This window comes from Pseudorasbora parva, chromosome 17 (genome assembly GCF_024679245.1).
Source record: "Pseudorasbora parva isolate DD20220531a chromosome 17, ASM2467924v1, whole genome shotgun sequence".
In the NCBI taxonomy this organism is placed as follows: domain Eukaryota; kingdom Metazoa; phylum Chordata; class Actinopteri; order Cypriniformes; family Gobionidae; genus Pseudorasbora; species Pseudorasbora parva.
Window position 1 is genome coordinate 5,017,052 of NC_090188.1, and position 13,426 is coordinate 5,030,477.

A 13,426-nucleotide genomic window follows, 5' to 3' on the forward strand; every position below is an offset into this window, starting at 1 on the left:
AATTATTCGTGCACTATAAAAAATGATGTTTTTTGGTTTAACTTTAAAAAAACTCAAATGAGAGGTAATACAAAGAGATTAGTTTAATCAGCAGTGACTCAAATATTGATATGATCTGACAAAAGAAAAATATTAGACCCACATTACAGTATTAGTATTTTTTTGTTATGTAAACCATCAAATATAGAAATACAGTGATATATACTGTATATATTGTTAGATTGAAGATTAAAATAATAAAATAATAATATTTTACAAAAGTCATTAAAATTTGCAGATAAAATATGCTTAATTGTCATGAAAATATGGTCACAATGCAAAGAATATTAATTACTAATTCATCAAAAACACAAAGGCGTTATAAGAAATACTACATGCAGTAAATACTTTTAGATTAAAATAATAAAACAATATTTGGTTACGTAATACATTACAGAGAATTTGCTCATATATTTGTCAAGAAACTTCTGTCTTAATGCAAAAATATGAATTAAGAAATACAGTGATATATTCAGTAAATACTTAAAATATTATAGGCTGATAATTATTAATTATTAATCAATAATTATTTTCACAGTATGGTAATGAGAAAATGCATATGAATCTGAAAATATTGTCACAGTATTGTACTAAAATAGGCATATTTTTTTTCTTCTTAAATGTAAAATTTAATTTCCTGTTTAGTTTGTTTTTGGGGTAAAGTATGACCAAGAAATATTTTTGACAGTTTTCCTCAGATTATTCTTGTCCCACTTGTTTTCTCTTTTGTTTCTCTCATTTCCCAGACGTTACATCAGTTCTCATCTGGCTCTTGGTGGAGTGAGAAATGTGTCATTAAATTTAACCATCTCTAATGCTGGAGATGATGCCTATGACACCAACATCTACTTCAACTTCTCCAGAGAGGTTCACTACATCAACTTCTTACAAAGGGTAAGTCTGATATATTGCCATAGTTTTTTTCTAGACCAGACTTTTGACTATTGACGTACAGTCTGGTCCATTTTGCAGCTTATTCTTACCATGAGCTGACTGACATGTAAAGTGACACACTATTATTAACAAGACACAGGTGTTAGTAAACCTACATTTCTTTAAACTGAATTCCCCAATGTTTTTCATGGTAGCAGCCTGGTAAACACCAATTTGTTTCCCAGAAAACCTACTGAAGATTGCATTAAGCCAGCCAGTTATCCTGAAGTTTGAAGAGCTTTTGTCATTCTTGTTTGTAATACACACCAGGCGGCATGTGGGTGTGCCATGAACTAGGGGCCAAATACTGACATATAGGTTACATGGAAAATGTGACAAGTTTGAATCTTCCTAATAAGTATATGTGGTCATCATATCCATGATTTAAAGGGATAGAATGAAAAAAAGAGTGTAGAATATGGAGAGATAGGCGTTCAGTCAGCAGAGGAAGTAGTGGAAACAGGAGGAAGTGCACAGTTACTGATGAGAGCTCTTGCAGCTGGTCAGTGTATCGTTATCTCAGGCTTCTAGAACAAGTCTCACACTGAAATCTCTGTTACAGCTCCCTCATATGTTTCCCCTGCTGAAAAGTATTCTTTGTTATCAGTAGCATGAGTAAGAACATTTCCTCCTTTAGTTTGACAATAATGGAGAGACTCTTTAAGATTGCTAAACGGACCTCTTAGATAAACTCAACCGTCTCAAGGGGAAAACGAAGCAGCACAGAATTACACATTTTAATGGTTGTTCTCTAATTTTAAGGGATAATATACCAATCAGGCATAACGTTATGACTTATATTGTGTTGGTCCCCCTTTTGCTGCCAAAACAGCCCTGACCCGTCGAGGCATGGACTCCACTAGACCCCTGAAGGTGTGCAGTGGTATCTGGCATCTAGATATTAGCAGCAGATCCTTTAAGTCATGTAAGTTGCGATGCGGGTCCTCCATGGACCGGAATACCGTTTCCATGAAAGGCTGAACATGGTCTGCAACAATGCTTAGGTAGGTGGAGCGTGTCAAAGTAACATCCACAAGGATGGAGGACCCAAGGTTTCACAGCAGAACATTGCCCAAAGCATCACACTGCCTCCGCGGCTCGCCTTCTTCCCTTAGTGCATCCTGGGGCCATGTGTTCCCCAGGTTCTCTAGCATTCACTTCTCTAGAAATTTAAGCTACAGTGGCTCGTTTGTTTGATCGGATCCTTGGCAGCATGACCCTGTGGCCGATTCTTCACTGTTCCTTCCTTGGAGCACTTTTGATAGATACTGACCACTGCAGACCGGGAACAGCCCACAAGAGCTGCAGCATTGGAGATGCTCTGACCCAGTTGTCTAGCCATCACAATTTGGCCCTTGTCAAACTCACTCATCCTTAAGCTTGCCCATTTTTCCTGCTTCTAACACATCAACTTTGAGGACAAAATGTCCACTTGCTGCCTAATATATCCCGGCCACTAACAGGAGCCGTGACGAAGAGATCAGTGTTACTCACTTTACCTGTCATAATGTTATGCCTGATTGGACATGTGTGCTATTCTAGATTCACAGAAATTTTACTGTTTTTAGAAAAAAATGAAGATGTGAGAATGGACTATCAATAACTGCGGTGGATAGTTCACCCAAAAATCTATATTTTGGGTGGATTTACTCACCCTCATGTCGTTCAAAACCTGTATGATTTTCATAATTGCATACTATTATTACTATAAGTACATGTAGTAACCATACATTTATATAAAAATAATGCTGCTCTTTTCCAAAAACAATAGCATATGTCGTATTCAATGTTTATTTGCCCTTTTGGAAGTTTAAAGGGCTCTGTCTTCATTCACTTTCAATGCATGGAAAAGGGCAGCATGAACACTTAAGAATGATTCCTTTTATGATCCACAAAAGCTAAAAAGTCTTACTGGTTTGGAAAGGTGAATAAATTATGACATCATTTTTATTTACAGTTGAAGAAATGCAAATAATTTACATTTTGTCTAGCCTTAATGGATTATTTAGTAATTCAACCATCATTTGTTTTCTTCTGCATTCCAAAATCCTTCTAAATTAACTCTGTCATCGTCAACTTAAACATAAATTTGTTTTTGAAGCGCTCAGATTTCACTTTGTTTTACTTTGCTTAATATTGTTTAACCGTTTTAAATTTCATTTTGATCGTTTTTTGCAGTGCAAACCAGCTTTCTCCCTTTTCTGAGAGTAATTAGTCATGACTGTTGAATAGGATGCATGCAGGGGTCCAGGTGGAAGTGTATTGTGAGAAGACACAGTGGCCATGCTTTGTTTGCTGTTCTAGTACTGTACGCGCAGCAGGACCCCTCTAATTACACCAGCGCTGCGAGAATCGTCTATGTTGATGTGACCCGTATACACGCAGCGGAGGTCAGGCCAGAACGTCTCCCTCAGGCCACTTCAGCTTTCCGTCATGCCGAGTGTGAACTTGCGCTCGCCTCTTGTTTTATAGTAGGTCCTGTTGCCCCTGTGTTTGTCTTGCAACCCAAACCATCTGCAGCAGTGAATTGGTTTCAGAAGCTCTATCGCATCATTCAGATGGCCCCGGGGCCCCTCTTGAGAAGAAACACACTCACTGTAATTAGATAAACGCCGGATTGTCCTTTTATTAGATTGCAGCAGGTGAAGCGAAGACCTTTAAATTGGTGTCTCAAAAACAATGTGATTTATTTTAGTGTTACTGAAGCGCTAAATGACGAGGCAGAGAAAGAGTAAAACAATCTGGCTAGATATAAAGTTTATTTTAGAGACACAGCCAATACATACATCATTTGAGATTTGTTAATGTTTCAGTTTAATAACACACAGACCAAAGAGTAGTGACTCAATACAAACACATCTTTCCTTCCTGTCCGCCATGATGGAATACAATTACTGAATCAGTAGTGATTTAGACAAAACACTGATTTAGAAAAGTGCCATTTATGTGGCATTCAAGCCCAACTTCCGCACAAAATAAAAAATATAAAATCAATTTTTCAATTTTGAAAATGAGACTGTGCCACTTTGTGGTTGTGAAACACTACAATATTGTTAAAAAGTTTGGGGTTAGTAAGATTTTTTGAAGAAATTAATACATTTATTAATCGAGGATGTATTAAATTAATCAAAGTTGAGAGTAAAGACATCGATAATGTTGCAAATGATTATAAGTACAAATAAGCACTGCTCTTTTGAACTTTCTACTAATCAACGAATCCTGAAAAAAAGTATCATGACTTCCATAAAAGTTTTAAGAAGCACAACTGTTTTCAGCATTGATAATAATTAGAAATCATTTGGTAACACTTTAGTATAGGGAACACATTCACTATTAACTACAATCTTTGCCTTAATAAACTCATAATTTACTGATTATTAATAGTTAGTGCGGTAGTTGTTAAGTTTAGGTATTGGGTAGGATTAAGGGATGTAGGATATGGTCATGAAGAATAAGGCATTATAAGTACTAATAATATCCTTGCAATATGCATGCTAATAAGACACTAGTTAATAGTGAGAACTGATACCTAAACTAAAGTGTTGCCATTGTTTCTTACGTTATAAATCAGCCTGTTAACGATCATGTGACACATGATGCTGAAAATTCAGCTTTGCATCACAGGAATAAATTATATTTTAAAATATATTTAAACTGTTATTTTAAATTGTCATAATATTTAATTATATTTCTGTTCTTGCTATATTTTATATTTGATCAAATAAATGCCGCCTAGGTTAGACCCCAAACTTCTGAATGATAGTGGAGAATATTTGGTGGCTTGATGATTTTCACATTGTCTTGAAGAAAAAACTCTAGACTGCAATATCCAGTTCTCAAACGGCTTGTGAATAAATATTTACTATGTTATAGGGCCTCATTTAAGTGTCTTAAAATGTTAGTTTTTTTCAATAACCAGGCATAGATTTTTTTTTACTCTAAAATACAAACATATGCATACATGTTGCTCACATATTATTGTAGCCCAGTTTGTGCTAAATACAGTCAAAGTCCCTTTAAGGTAAGTCATTTCACTCGGCGGCCATCTTTGTACAGCTCCTATCTCTTTGAATGGGGAAACATCAAATTTACAGAAACTGCTTGCCAAGCTTACAGTTCAATTTCTTATTTGAAATCACAAATGAAATCTGAGAACTGTCTCATACGTTTTGTTTCTAAATCCTTGAATCATGACAAAAAAATGGCATTTTCAGTCTGGACAAAGCTAATGTGCATCTGCTGCGCTAAACACGCGTCTCAGAACACTGCCTGTTTCTATAGCAACCGGAGCTTCTAATGGCAGCTGCAGTGATGTCAATGATGGGCTCTTTCATTTAGAAGGCGGGGCATTTAGTAATCGGAGTGCACCGTCTTCCTATATATGAAGTCTTTGATACAGTATAATGTGACTTTAGCTTCCCTGCTGTCCACCCTTCTCCGTAGGAGCACCAACTGTTTGTTTGGCAATGCTTCACAGTTCAGGAATTAGAGGTCCTTCTTAAAGGACGTTGTGTCAGAGAGTTGCCTATATAAAGACAAAGGGTACATCTCCTCACTGGGGCCAGACAGCAAAAAAAAAGTGCAGAGCAAAGGGAGACAGCTCAATAAATAATGCATGTGATGGATCTTATACCACATTTATTTATTTATTTATTGTTTGTTTGTTTGTAAATAAAAAGAAGGACAGAACATTGTCAACCTAAATATAAAACATATAGCATTTTGAGCACACTTGATGTTTGTTAATGTAAATGTATTCAGGTATTTGTTGCGGTTGACTTTAAAGTCCTGTCTGGCTTAGAAGTCTTGCAAAACAAATCGGTTTTGATAAACTGTAAACATGATCATTTTTGAGCACAAATGGAGCCTGTGTAGATATTTGTGTGGAAAAATATTAGTGAACACAGAACAAATTTTATGTTGAGGGTTAAGAATGTGTTGCTATCATTCTAATACCTTATCAAGATTCATCCACCATTGGTTTTAATCAATATTTATGATTATTCTTAATGTTGAAAACAGCTGTGCCGTGCACTTAATATTCTTTGTGGAATCTGAAATGCACTTTGTTCAGGATTCTTTGATGAAATAAAAGTTAAAAAGAACAGCATTTACTTGAAATAGAAATCATTTGAAACATTATAAATGTCTTTTCTGTAATTTTTGATCAATTTAATGCATTCTTGCTGACTAAAAGTATTTGCTTTTAAAGAGTAGTGCACATTGGATTGTATCAGACACATTTGAGTATCTGTGCCTAATAATGTTTTGGAGAACTAGGGTAGCTGAACTACAGACGAAATTTTAAAATGCATGATCTGGTGCGGATATGGACCACAGACCGCAAATTGTGCACCACTGAGTGCTCTTGAACTCAGAAATGATTAACGGGCCACATTTAGTCCGCAGGCCGCCATTGAGGTGTACTGCTGTACATTAGCAATACTCAAAGCTCGGGAAACAAGGGTGTTAGCGTAAACGCTCCAAACGAGTGCAAAACGTGAGGCCAAAGCCTCAAACTCTTCCCCAGAGATTGGCAAGTGCATGAAAAATTAGTTTTGCAAACTCTTAGGCTTTCCTGCATCCCTTCCTCTCATCTACTTTTGACTATTTGTTGATGTATTTTCTCCGGCAGCAGCTCTTGTTATTGCTGCAACCTCGCTAAGAATAGCTCCAATATAAACTCAAGAATGGGGAGCATGTGCAAGACCTCACGTGGAACTGAAGATCCCAGAGTTAAGCGCTCATCCTCTGCATTGTTCCAGCAGCGTGAGGCCGTCGGGTTTGTCAGTGGCCCTGATAGATTCCTGAAGGCTCTCTGTGGTTTTTTACGCTCTCAGCTCTGTAAAATGACAGCTTGGTGAACTCTCGCTGTAGGAACGCTCACTCCTCACGGGGTCAAATCTCAGCTGTTTACACAAACCAGCCGGTGCCTCTGCTGTGTTTAGAAAAAGCTCTAGACTCTCACTGGCGATTGTCCCTGTTGCTGTTCTCCTAGTGTACAATGCATGTGACAGTACAGTTATTTATAAGTTAGTCAAGTCACATTTATTTATATCACACTTTATATAATAGATTGTGTTGTAAAATAAATGTTGTAAAATGCATCAGTTATGAAACAATTTAACGTTTCAGCTGTTAAAGCAGCTCTACAGAACGGTCATTATTAAGCTCAAATCAGATTTAATTCAGTTCAGTAACAATTTTGACAAATGACATGACATGAATTCATTTTTTTTAGCTGTGAAGCAGCTCTAACAAAGACAATAGTTCCATTATTCAGCTCAAATCAGTTCAGTATTGATTTAATTCAGTTCAATAACAATGCTGCGAAGTTCATAAATTGAATGAATGGCATGAATAATTTTTTAAGCTGTGAAGCAGCTCTACAAAAGACAATAGTTTCATTTCAGCTCAAGTCAGTTCAGTGTTGATTCAGGTCATTTCAATAAGAGTCGATGTTGCAAAGTTAGGGGTATTATTTCGCTCAATTTAGTTCACATTTTGTTCTAATCCCATAGTGTCAGTGCAGTTAAATCACTAATATTACTGAATATTAATTGTTTTATAGGGGTCATGAACTGCATTGTTTTATAATGTTTCCCGTGGTGAACTTATAATGTTTGTATGATTTTTACAGCAATAATTGTCATAATTTAGAAATAAAAGACATTTTTCGTACAGGTTGCAGTGATGAGCATTGTAGCCGATCACAGACATGTTGAGTGTATGAATGCAGTGATTTTATCATTACAACTCGATTTCTGCACACTAACGAATGCTTTCATCATAACTAACAGTGCAAACACAATGTAAATAAGTGATTCATTAATTATTACGGGAGTTCTGGCGCGAGTCCAGTCACTGATAAACTCCCGCTGCTTGATTGATAGCTTCAGCGATTGCAAAGAGAGCTTTCTTTGATCACTTTCTATATATAATTTAATCACAAATAACAGATTATTTTAATCCTACTAAGAGAGAAAATGTGAAGTTGTTCGTTTAGTCACTGGTTTGATTTATACTGACACATGAGCAAAAAACATCTGAATGAACATTAATAATTACATATCAAAAAATCACTGGTCACAGATCAGGCATTAGACTTAACGGTTAATGATATGGTATTACTGTTGTGGCATTACTGGTGAGTTCATATCATAAAAGTCTGTTTCCAGAGCCTGCGCAGAAATTGTGACTGATTTACCAAAGAATCCACAATGAAATGTAGCTAATACAAATACGTAATGTTCAACTGAGACATTCACATTGTTATAAATAAATAAAATAACAACATTCATTGCATTAGGATCCTTTTTGAAAGCAATGTTATTTGTAGTCCATCATGTATTGCTTTTCTCTCCTTGTCGTCTCACTAACACACCAGTGGGCAGGGCCAAAGTTGTGATGATGAAGTAGGTGTTGATCTTTCACAGATTTTATAATAAGTCGTTGGGCTTGGTAACAATAAAAGCTGTTTTTGGATTAACAAGGAAGTTGTCAGTTCTGTAATTTACAGGATATTCTTATAGTATGATAATCTCATATATGTCAAAAGCTCAAGGAAAATTAGATTTCTCAGTTCATTGACCCCTTTCAACCCTAAAAAGTTTTTTTGTGTTTTATATTAGCTTTATTGTATTATATTAAGGTTAACTTATATTAAGTTTATTAACTATATATGTTGTCCTGTCCCAAGACTGACTTTGCTCAAGGCTTTGTGCACAATATCCATCTCATAGCAAGTTCCTCTCACAACACTTTACCAGTGTCCACATTTGCAAGACACCTTTTGAACGGCTGCAACATTTTTTAAACGTGTCTGAAACCAGTCCGCACATGTGTGCATACATTGCTTGAAATTGCTAGAGAAAAGGTTAAACATAAAAAAAAATGTCCCTCCTCTAAATGACTTTCTGTAGAACTAAATTGGAGATCTAAACATAACCATAATGCATATTGAATGCAGCTTGCAAGGGTTTATTTTTATCAATGGTAAAGCATTTGCATGCCTTCTGACTTTGTCTGGCAATCAGTGATTTTTGGGGGGTTTCTTTTGAATATAATATTTTTTAGGCATTGTGGTTGGTGAGATTTTCTGCTGAGGTCCCTACAAATTAGTACAGCTTTTGAAGGGTTTGACTGGTTATTCTCACTGTCATTTAGTGTTTTCTCTGTCTGTTTTGGCTCCAGGAGGAAAAGGGCATTTCCTGTATGCTGGTAGAGCTGGACTTCCTCAAGTGCAGCGTTGGATTTCCTTTCATGAGGGCACAAACCAAGGTAGTATGACAGGAGCATCAGTTTTACACCCCTACGATTTACTTGATGATCTTGTTAATTATAGCGCAATTCCGTTTAACCTTGTAGTTTTAACCTTTTTTCCAGTACCATCTATCTGTGCTTTTTGACACAAGTCATCTATCTGGTGAAAATGAGACACTGCTATTTTTAGTACACGCTAGAAGGTGAGCATTCTTGATTTAATGAACTTTCCCTTCTTTAAAAATACAAGGTTTATTTCTGTGATTAAAAAACACGTGGTTCACATCATCAGTCCACATTAGTGAATGACATGATGTTTATTTTTGAAACAACTAGATAAATTAGACATTTGGACTTTTCCCTATTTGGCTATTTTTTGAGAAATTAAGTGGTTTTTGCTTTATATTACAGTCGTGATATTAATCTAATGCTGGCCAGATGTGTTTTCTTTGCTCAGAGATGTGCATTACACACTAAGTGGTAAAGACTAGGTCTCTGTTAGGCAAATAGAACTCTCATAATGCACATTTGGCCACAGTGGAGACTTAATCATTTACACTGTATACATAACCATGCTGAAAACACATGGTATGTTTGTACCAATACTACCGTTTAACATTTAGGATTGGTGAGATTTTTTTAAAATGTTTTTAAAAAAAAGTCTATTAGGCTCTTCAAGGCTGCATTTCATGAAAATACAAAAAACTAGATTTTTCAGGATTCGTAGCTAAATATATAATTCAAATGAACAGCATTTACTTGAAATTAAAATCTTTTGAAACATTATAAGTCTTAACTGTCACGGTCAATTTAATGCATCCTTGCAGGAAAAAAAAGGGGAAAATCTTGCTTACCCCAAACTAAATTACTGTATATGAGCAATATCACAGTAGTAGGAGTGCAGTATGGCTCTATATCAGTTGTTTCTTATTTATTTACACTATTGTGCCATCAAACTGTTGTGTAAACGCAAAAGTAGTCGTGTGATATGGCTCTGTATCAGTGTGGCTGTGATTCATTCAGTGAAGCGACGCAGCGTTCCTTTGTTACTAGTTTTAAAATGACCTTTTCAAATTAGTAATGAGGCTTGGACTCAATTAAACTGTAAACTTGAGATTTGATTCTGTGGAGGAAGGAAGTAGTTCTGCTCAAAAGAGGGTCTTTAAGACATTAATTGTGCTGTCGAACTGCTATATAAATGCAATATCACATTTGTAGTTATGCGATGTGACTTTATATCAGCATGGCTGAGATTTCCTATGGCAGAATATATATACATGTTCAGTATTATTGTTCTGTTTTTCTTAGTGCCAATCCAGAACATGATAACACACTTCATGATAACACACTGGAGTTGTCCATACCGCTGGTACATGAGGTGGACACAGCAATCACAGGGTAAGATTTACACTTCATGAGCTAAAAGGAAAAATGTTAATGTCATTATTTATTCAGCCTCATGTTGTTCAAAACATGTATGACTTTCTTTCTTTATTCTGTGGATTGTTCAAACTAACAAACTAACAAAAATGTACCTAAAATACCTCAAGATTTGTATCTAATATGGAATATAATATGGAATATCCAAAGCCAGATGAGAAGCTGCCAAAAATTATACACACTTTAATTGAATTCATAAGACCTTAGTGAGCTTTCTTTACAACATCTCCTTTGGTGTTTAGAAGGGAAAAAATCATTTCATACAGGCTTTTAACATATATTAGTTTGCGTTAACACTTTATAATACGTTTTCATTTTTTACATTAGTTAATGTATTAACTAACATGAACTAACAATGAACAATACATATTTTACTGTATTTGTTCATCTTTGTTAACATTAGTTAATAAAAACAAGGGTGTATTGTTTTAGGTAGACTATTCTTGTAACAGCTTTTGTAGTCCATCACACTGCCAGACATCTGATAACACCAGAGACATTTGTGGTCCGCTCAGTATTTACTTCTTATGTGCACATTTCTTTTTTTGGCTCCTGTTTCTTTGCGGCGCTGGAGTATTTCAAAGTTAAAGGCTCGCAGACACTTGTTTCACAGAGATGAATGAGGCTTAAATACACAACATGTTCTACAGCAAGATGTACAGCCTGATAATGAGAACGTCCTCCCTGTAATGTTTTATATGAGCGCGCCAGAGACTACACTTCAATATATAAACATGAACTCCAGGGGTTAGACGCAAAACCAGATCAAAGTCTGTTTTATGTCATTAAGCGCGTTTACTTCATATGTATTAGAAGTGTTCTGTAATCAGTTTATGAATATAAAGATTGTATTTAGTACACATAGACAAATCTATGCAATAATCTACTGGAATGGAGTATTTTCCAGGTGTTTCCAGCTGCTATGTTTTACCAAAATAATTGATTCTGGCAGCAGCACACTTACATTATATCAAAGCTAACATCAAATTAATCACATTAAAGGGGTCCTATTATGTTTTTTTGCATGTTCAACTTTCTTTAGTGTGTAATGTTGCTGTTTGAGCATGCTATGCAAAGCTATGCAAAGTCCCTCCAGCGGGAGTTGTTCTCTATATCAGTGTCAGTGTTTCTGAACTCCATGAAACACCTTCGTTGTAGTGTTGAGTTAGTGTTGTGTTTTTAGCATTCTATTATGAAAGCCTATTCTTGTAGCCCCCCAAAAACAAAATCAAGACTTTGTAAAGGGGCATAATAGGTTCTCTTTAAGTGAAAGACATACTATTATAGCACAATGAAGGATTGCCATATATAACTGTGTGGTTGTTTCTGCAGTGTGGTCACCCCTACGTCTTTTGTGTATGGAAACTCAGTGGACCGATCACGTTTCCTTAAGCTGGAAGACATGGAGTGCAGCTTTCAGCCGCTCAACTTCACCTTTCAGGTATCCCATATGTTCTGATGTAGATTGTTATGCTATACCACTTACATGATTATTTTACAAAAAAATAAAGAAATGAAATATTGATTTGAGTTTAAATTAAAGCATTAGAGATATCAAGGGATAAATTGCCTTATAAAATGGTTAATAATACCCCCCACACACGTTTTTTCTTCTCAGACTGTTAAGTTACTGATAATGTGTGTTATATGTGGTCCCCCTTCTCTATTTGTTTGTTTGAATGGATGTTATCTTGTATCTAAAGACATCAAGTTGGACACTTTCTATGGCCTTAAACATTGTAAATCTAAAAAAAATATGAAAGTCTTTGAAAGTCATATCAGCACTATAATGGATTTTTCTTTTGCTATTGGGTCAAATTGGAAAAAAAAGATATGTAACTTCTGTTCATGTTTACCCCCTATACCCAACTTCCACTTCTGAAAACCCTGGATATGTGAAAAGGGTCCAATTAGTATCATTATGCAAAATAATGTGTCTTTAAAATGTCCAGTCCTGCGCCATGCTGCATTATAATGTGCTTTAAATGAATATGAAATGTACTATGTGCTGTGATTAATTTGCAGTTAGTTGTTGTGCTGAGCGTAGATCTCAGTTTAAATCCGTTTCCCATGTGCTGTTTGTGTAGGTGATAAACAATGGGCCCAGCAGACTTCCAGGCTCCAAGATGGACATCAGGATACCCAACCGCCTGGCTGGTAACGGACCAGATATGTTCCATATCATTGACACACAAGTGAGTTCCTGCCACTGATGCTCTTGTTTATTTAGCTAGACTTCTCAGAGTCATTTGTTTGTGCTGTAGGCTGTTCTTCAGGTATTTTGTGCCACACCATGGCATTGTTCATTTTTGATTGGTTGACCAAGTCTCAGAGGGTTTGAAAAATGTCCAATGCACTCCAAACATCCTTTCTTTCTTTCTTTCTTTCTTTCTTTCTTTCTTTCTTTCTTTCTTTCTTTCTTTCTTTCTTTCTTTCTTTCTTTCTTTCTTTCTTTCTTTCTTTCTTAATGAATGGTGTTAACTTGTGAATTTGCACATTGTTTGTCCTAAAGCATATTAAAAACACCACATAGACATATTATCAACATTAAAAACTTGAGCAGGACCAAACCAAGCCACTTGAATTAATGAAAATAAATGCACATTTCATCATATTGGTTTGGAGTAATTACATGGCCCCATCATCAATTATTGCTTACATATACATTTTGCCACATTCTACAAATCGGTTACAGACATTTTTTTTATGATTTTGTAGACATGATGAGGGTTAATGGGCTGGATTGTTGCAT

General features: G+C 35.7%; 1 protein-coding gene across 1 annotated transcript in view; it reads left to right on the forward strand.

The window, feature by feature from the left end:
- itga9 (integrin, alpha 9) overlaps nucleotides 1-13,426 on the forward strand; it is a 98,071-nt gene that overhangs the window by 67,830 nt on the left and 16,815 nt on the right. Inside the window, exons 18-23 of the mRNA XM_067421036.1 lie at nucleotides 786-933; nucleotides 9,166-9,252; nucleotides 9,358-9,437; nucleotides 10,543-10,632; nucleotides 12,007-12,115; nucleotides 12,762-12,869. Coding sequence (XP_067277137.1) covers nucleotides 786-933; nucleotides 9,166-9,252; nucleotides 9,358-9,437; nucleotides 10,543-10,632; nucleotides 12,007-12,115; nucleotides 12,762-12,869 — 622 coding nt within the window. The remainder of the gene's footprint in view (nucleotides 1-785; nucleotides 934-9,165; nucleotides 9,253-9,357; nucleotides 9,438-10,542; nucleotides 10,633-12,006; nucleotides 12,116-12,761; nucleotides 12,870-13,426) is intronic.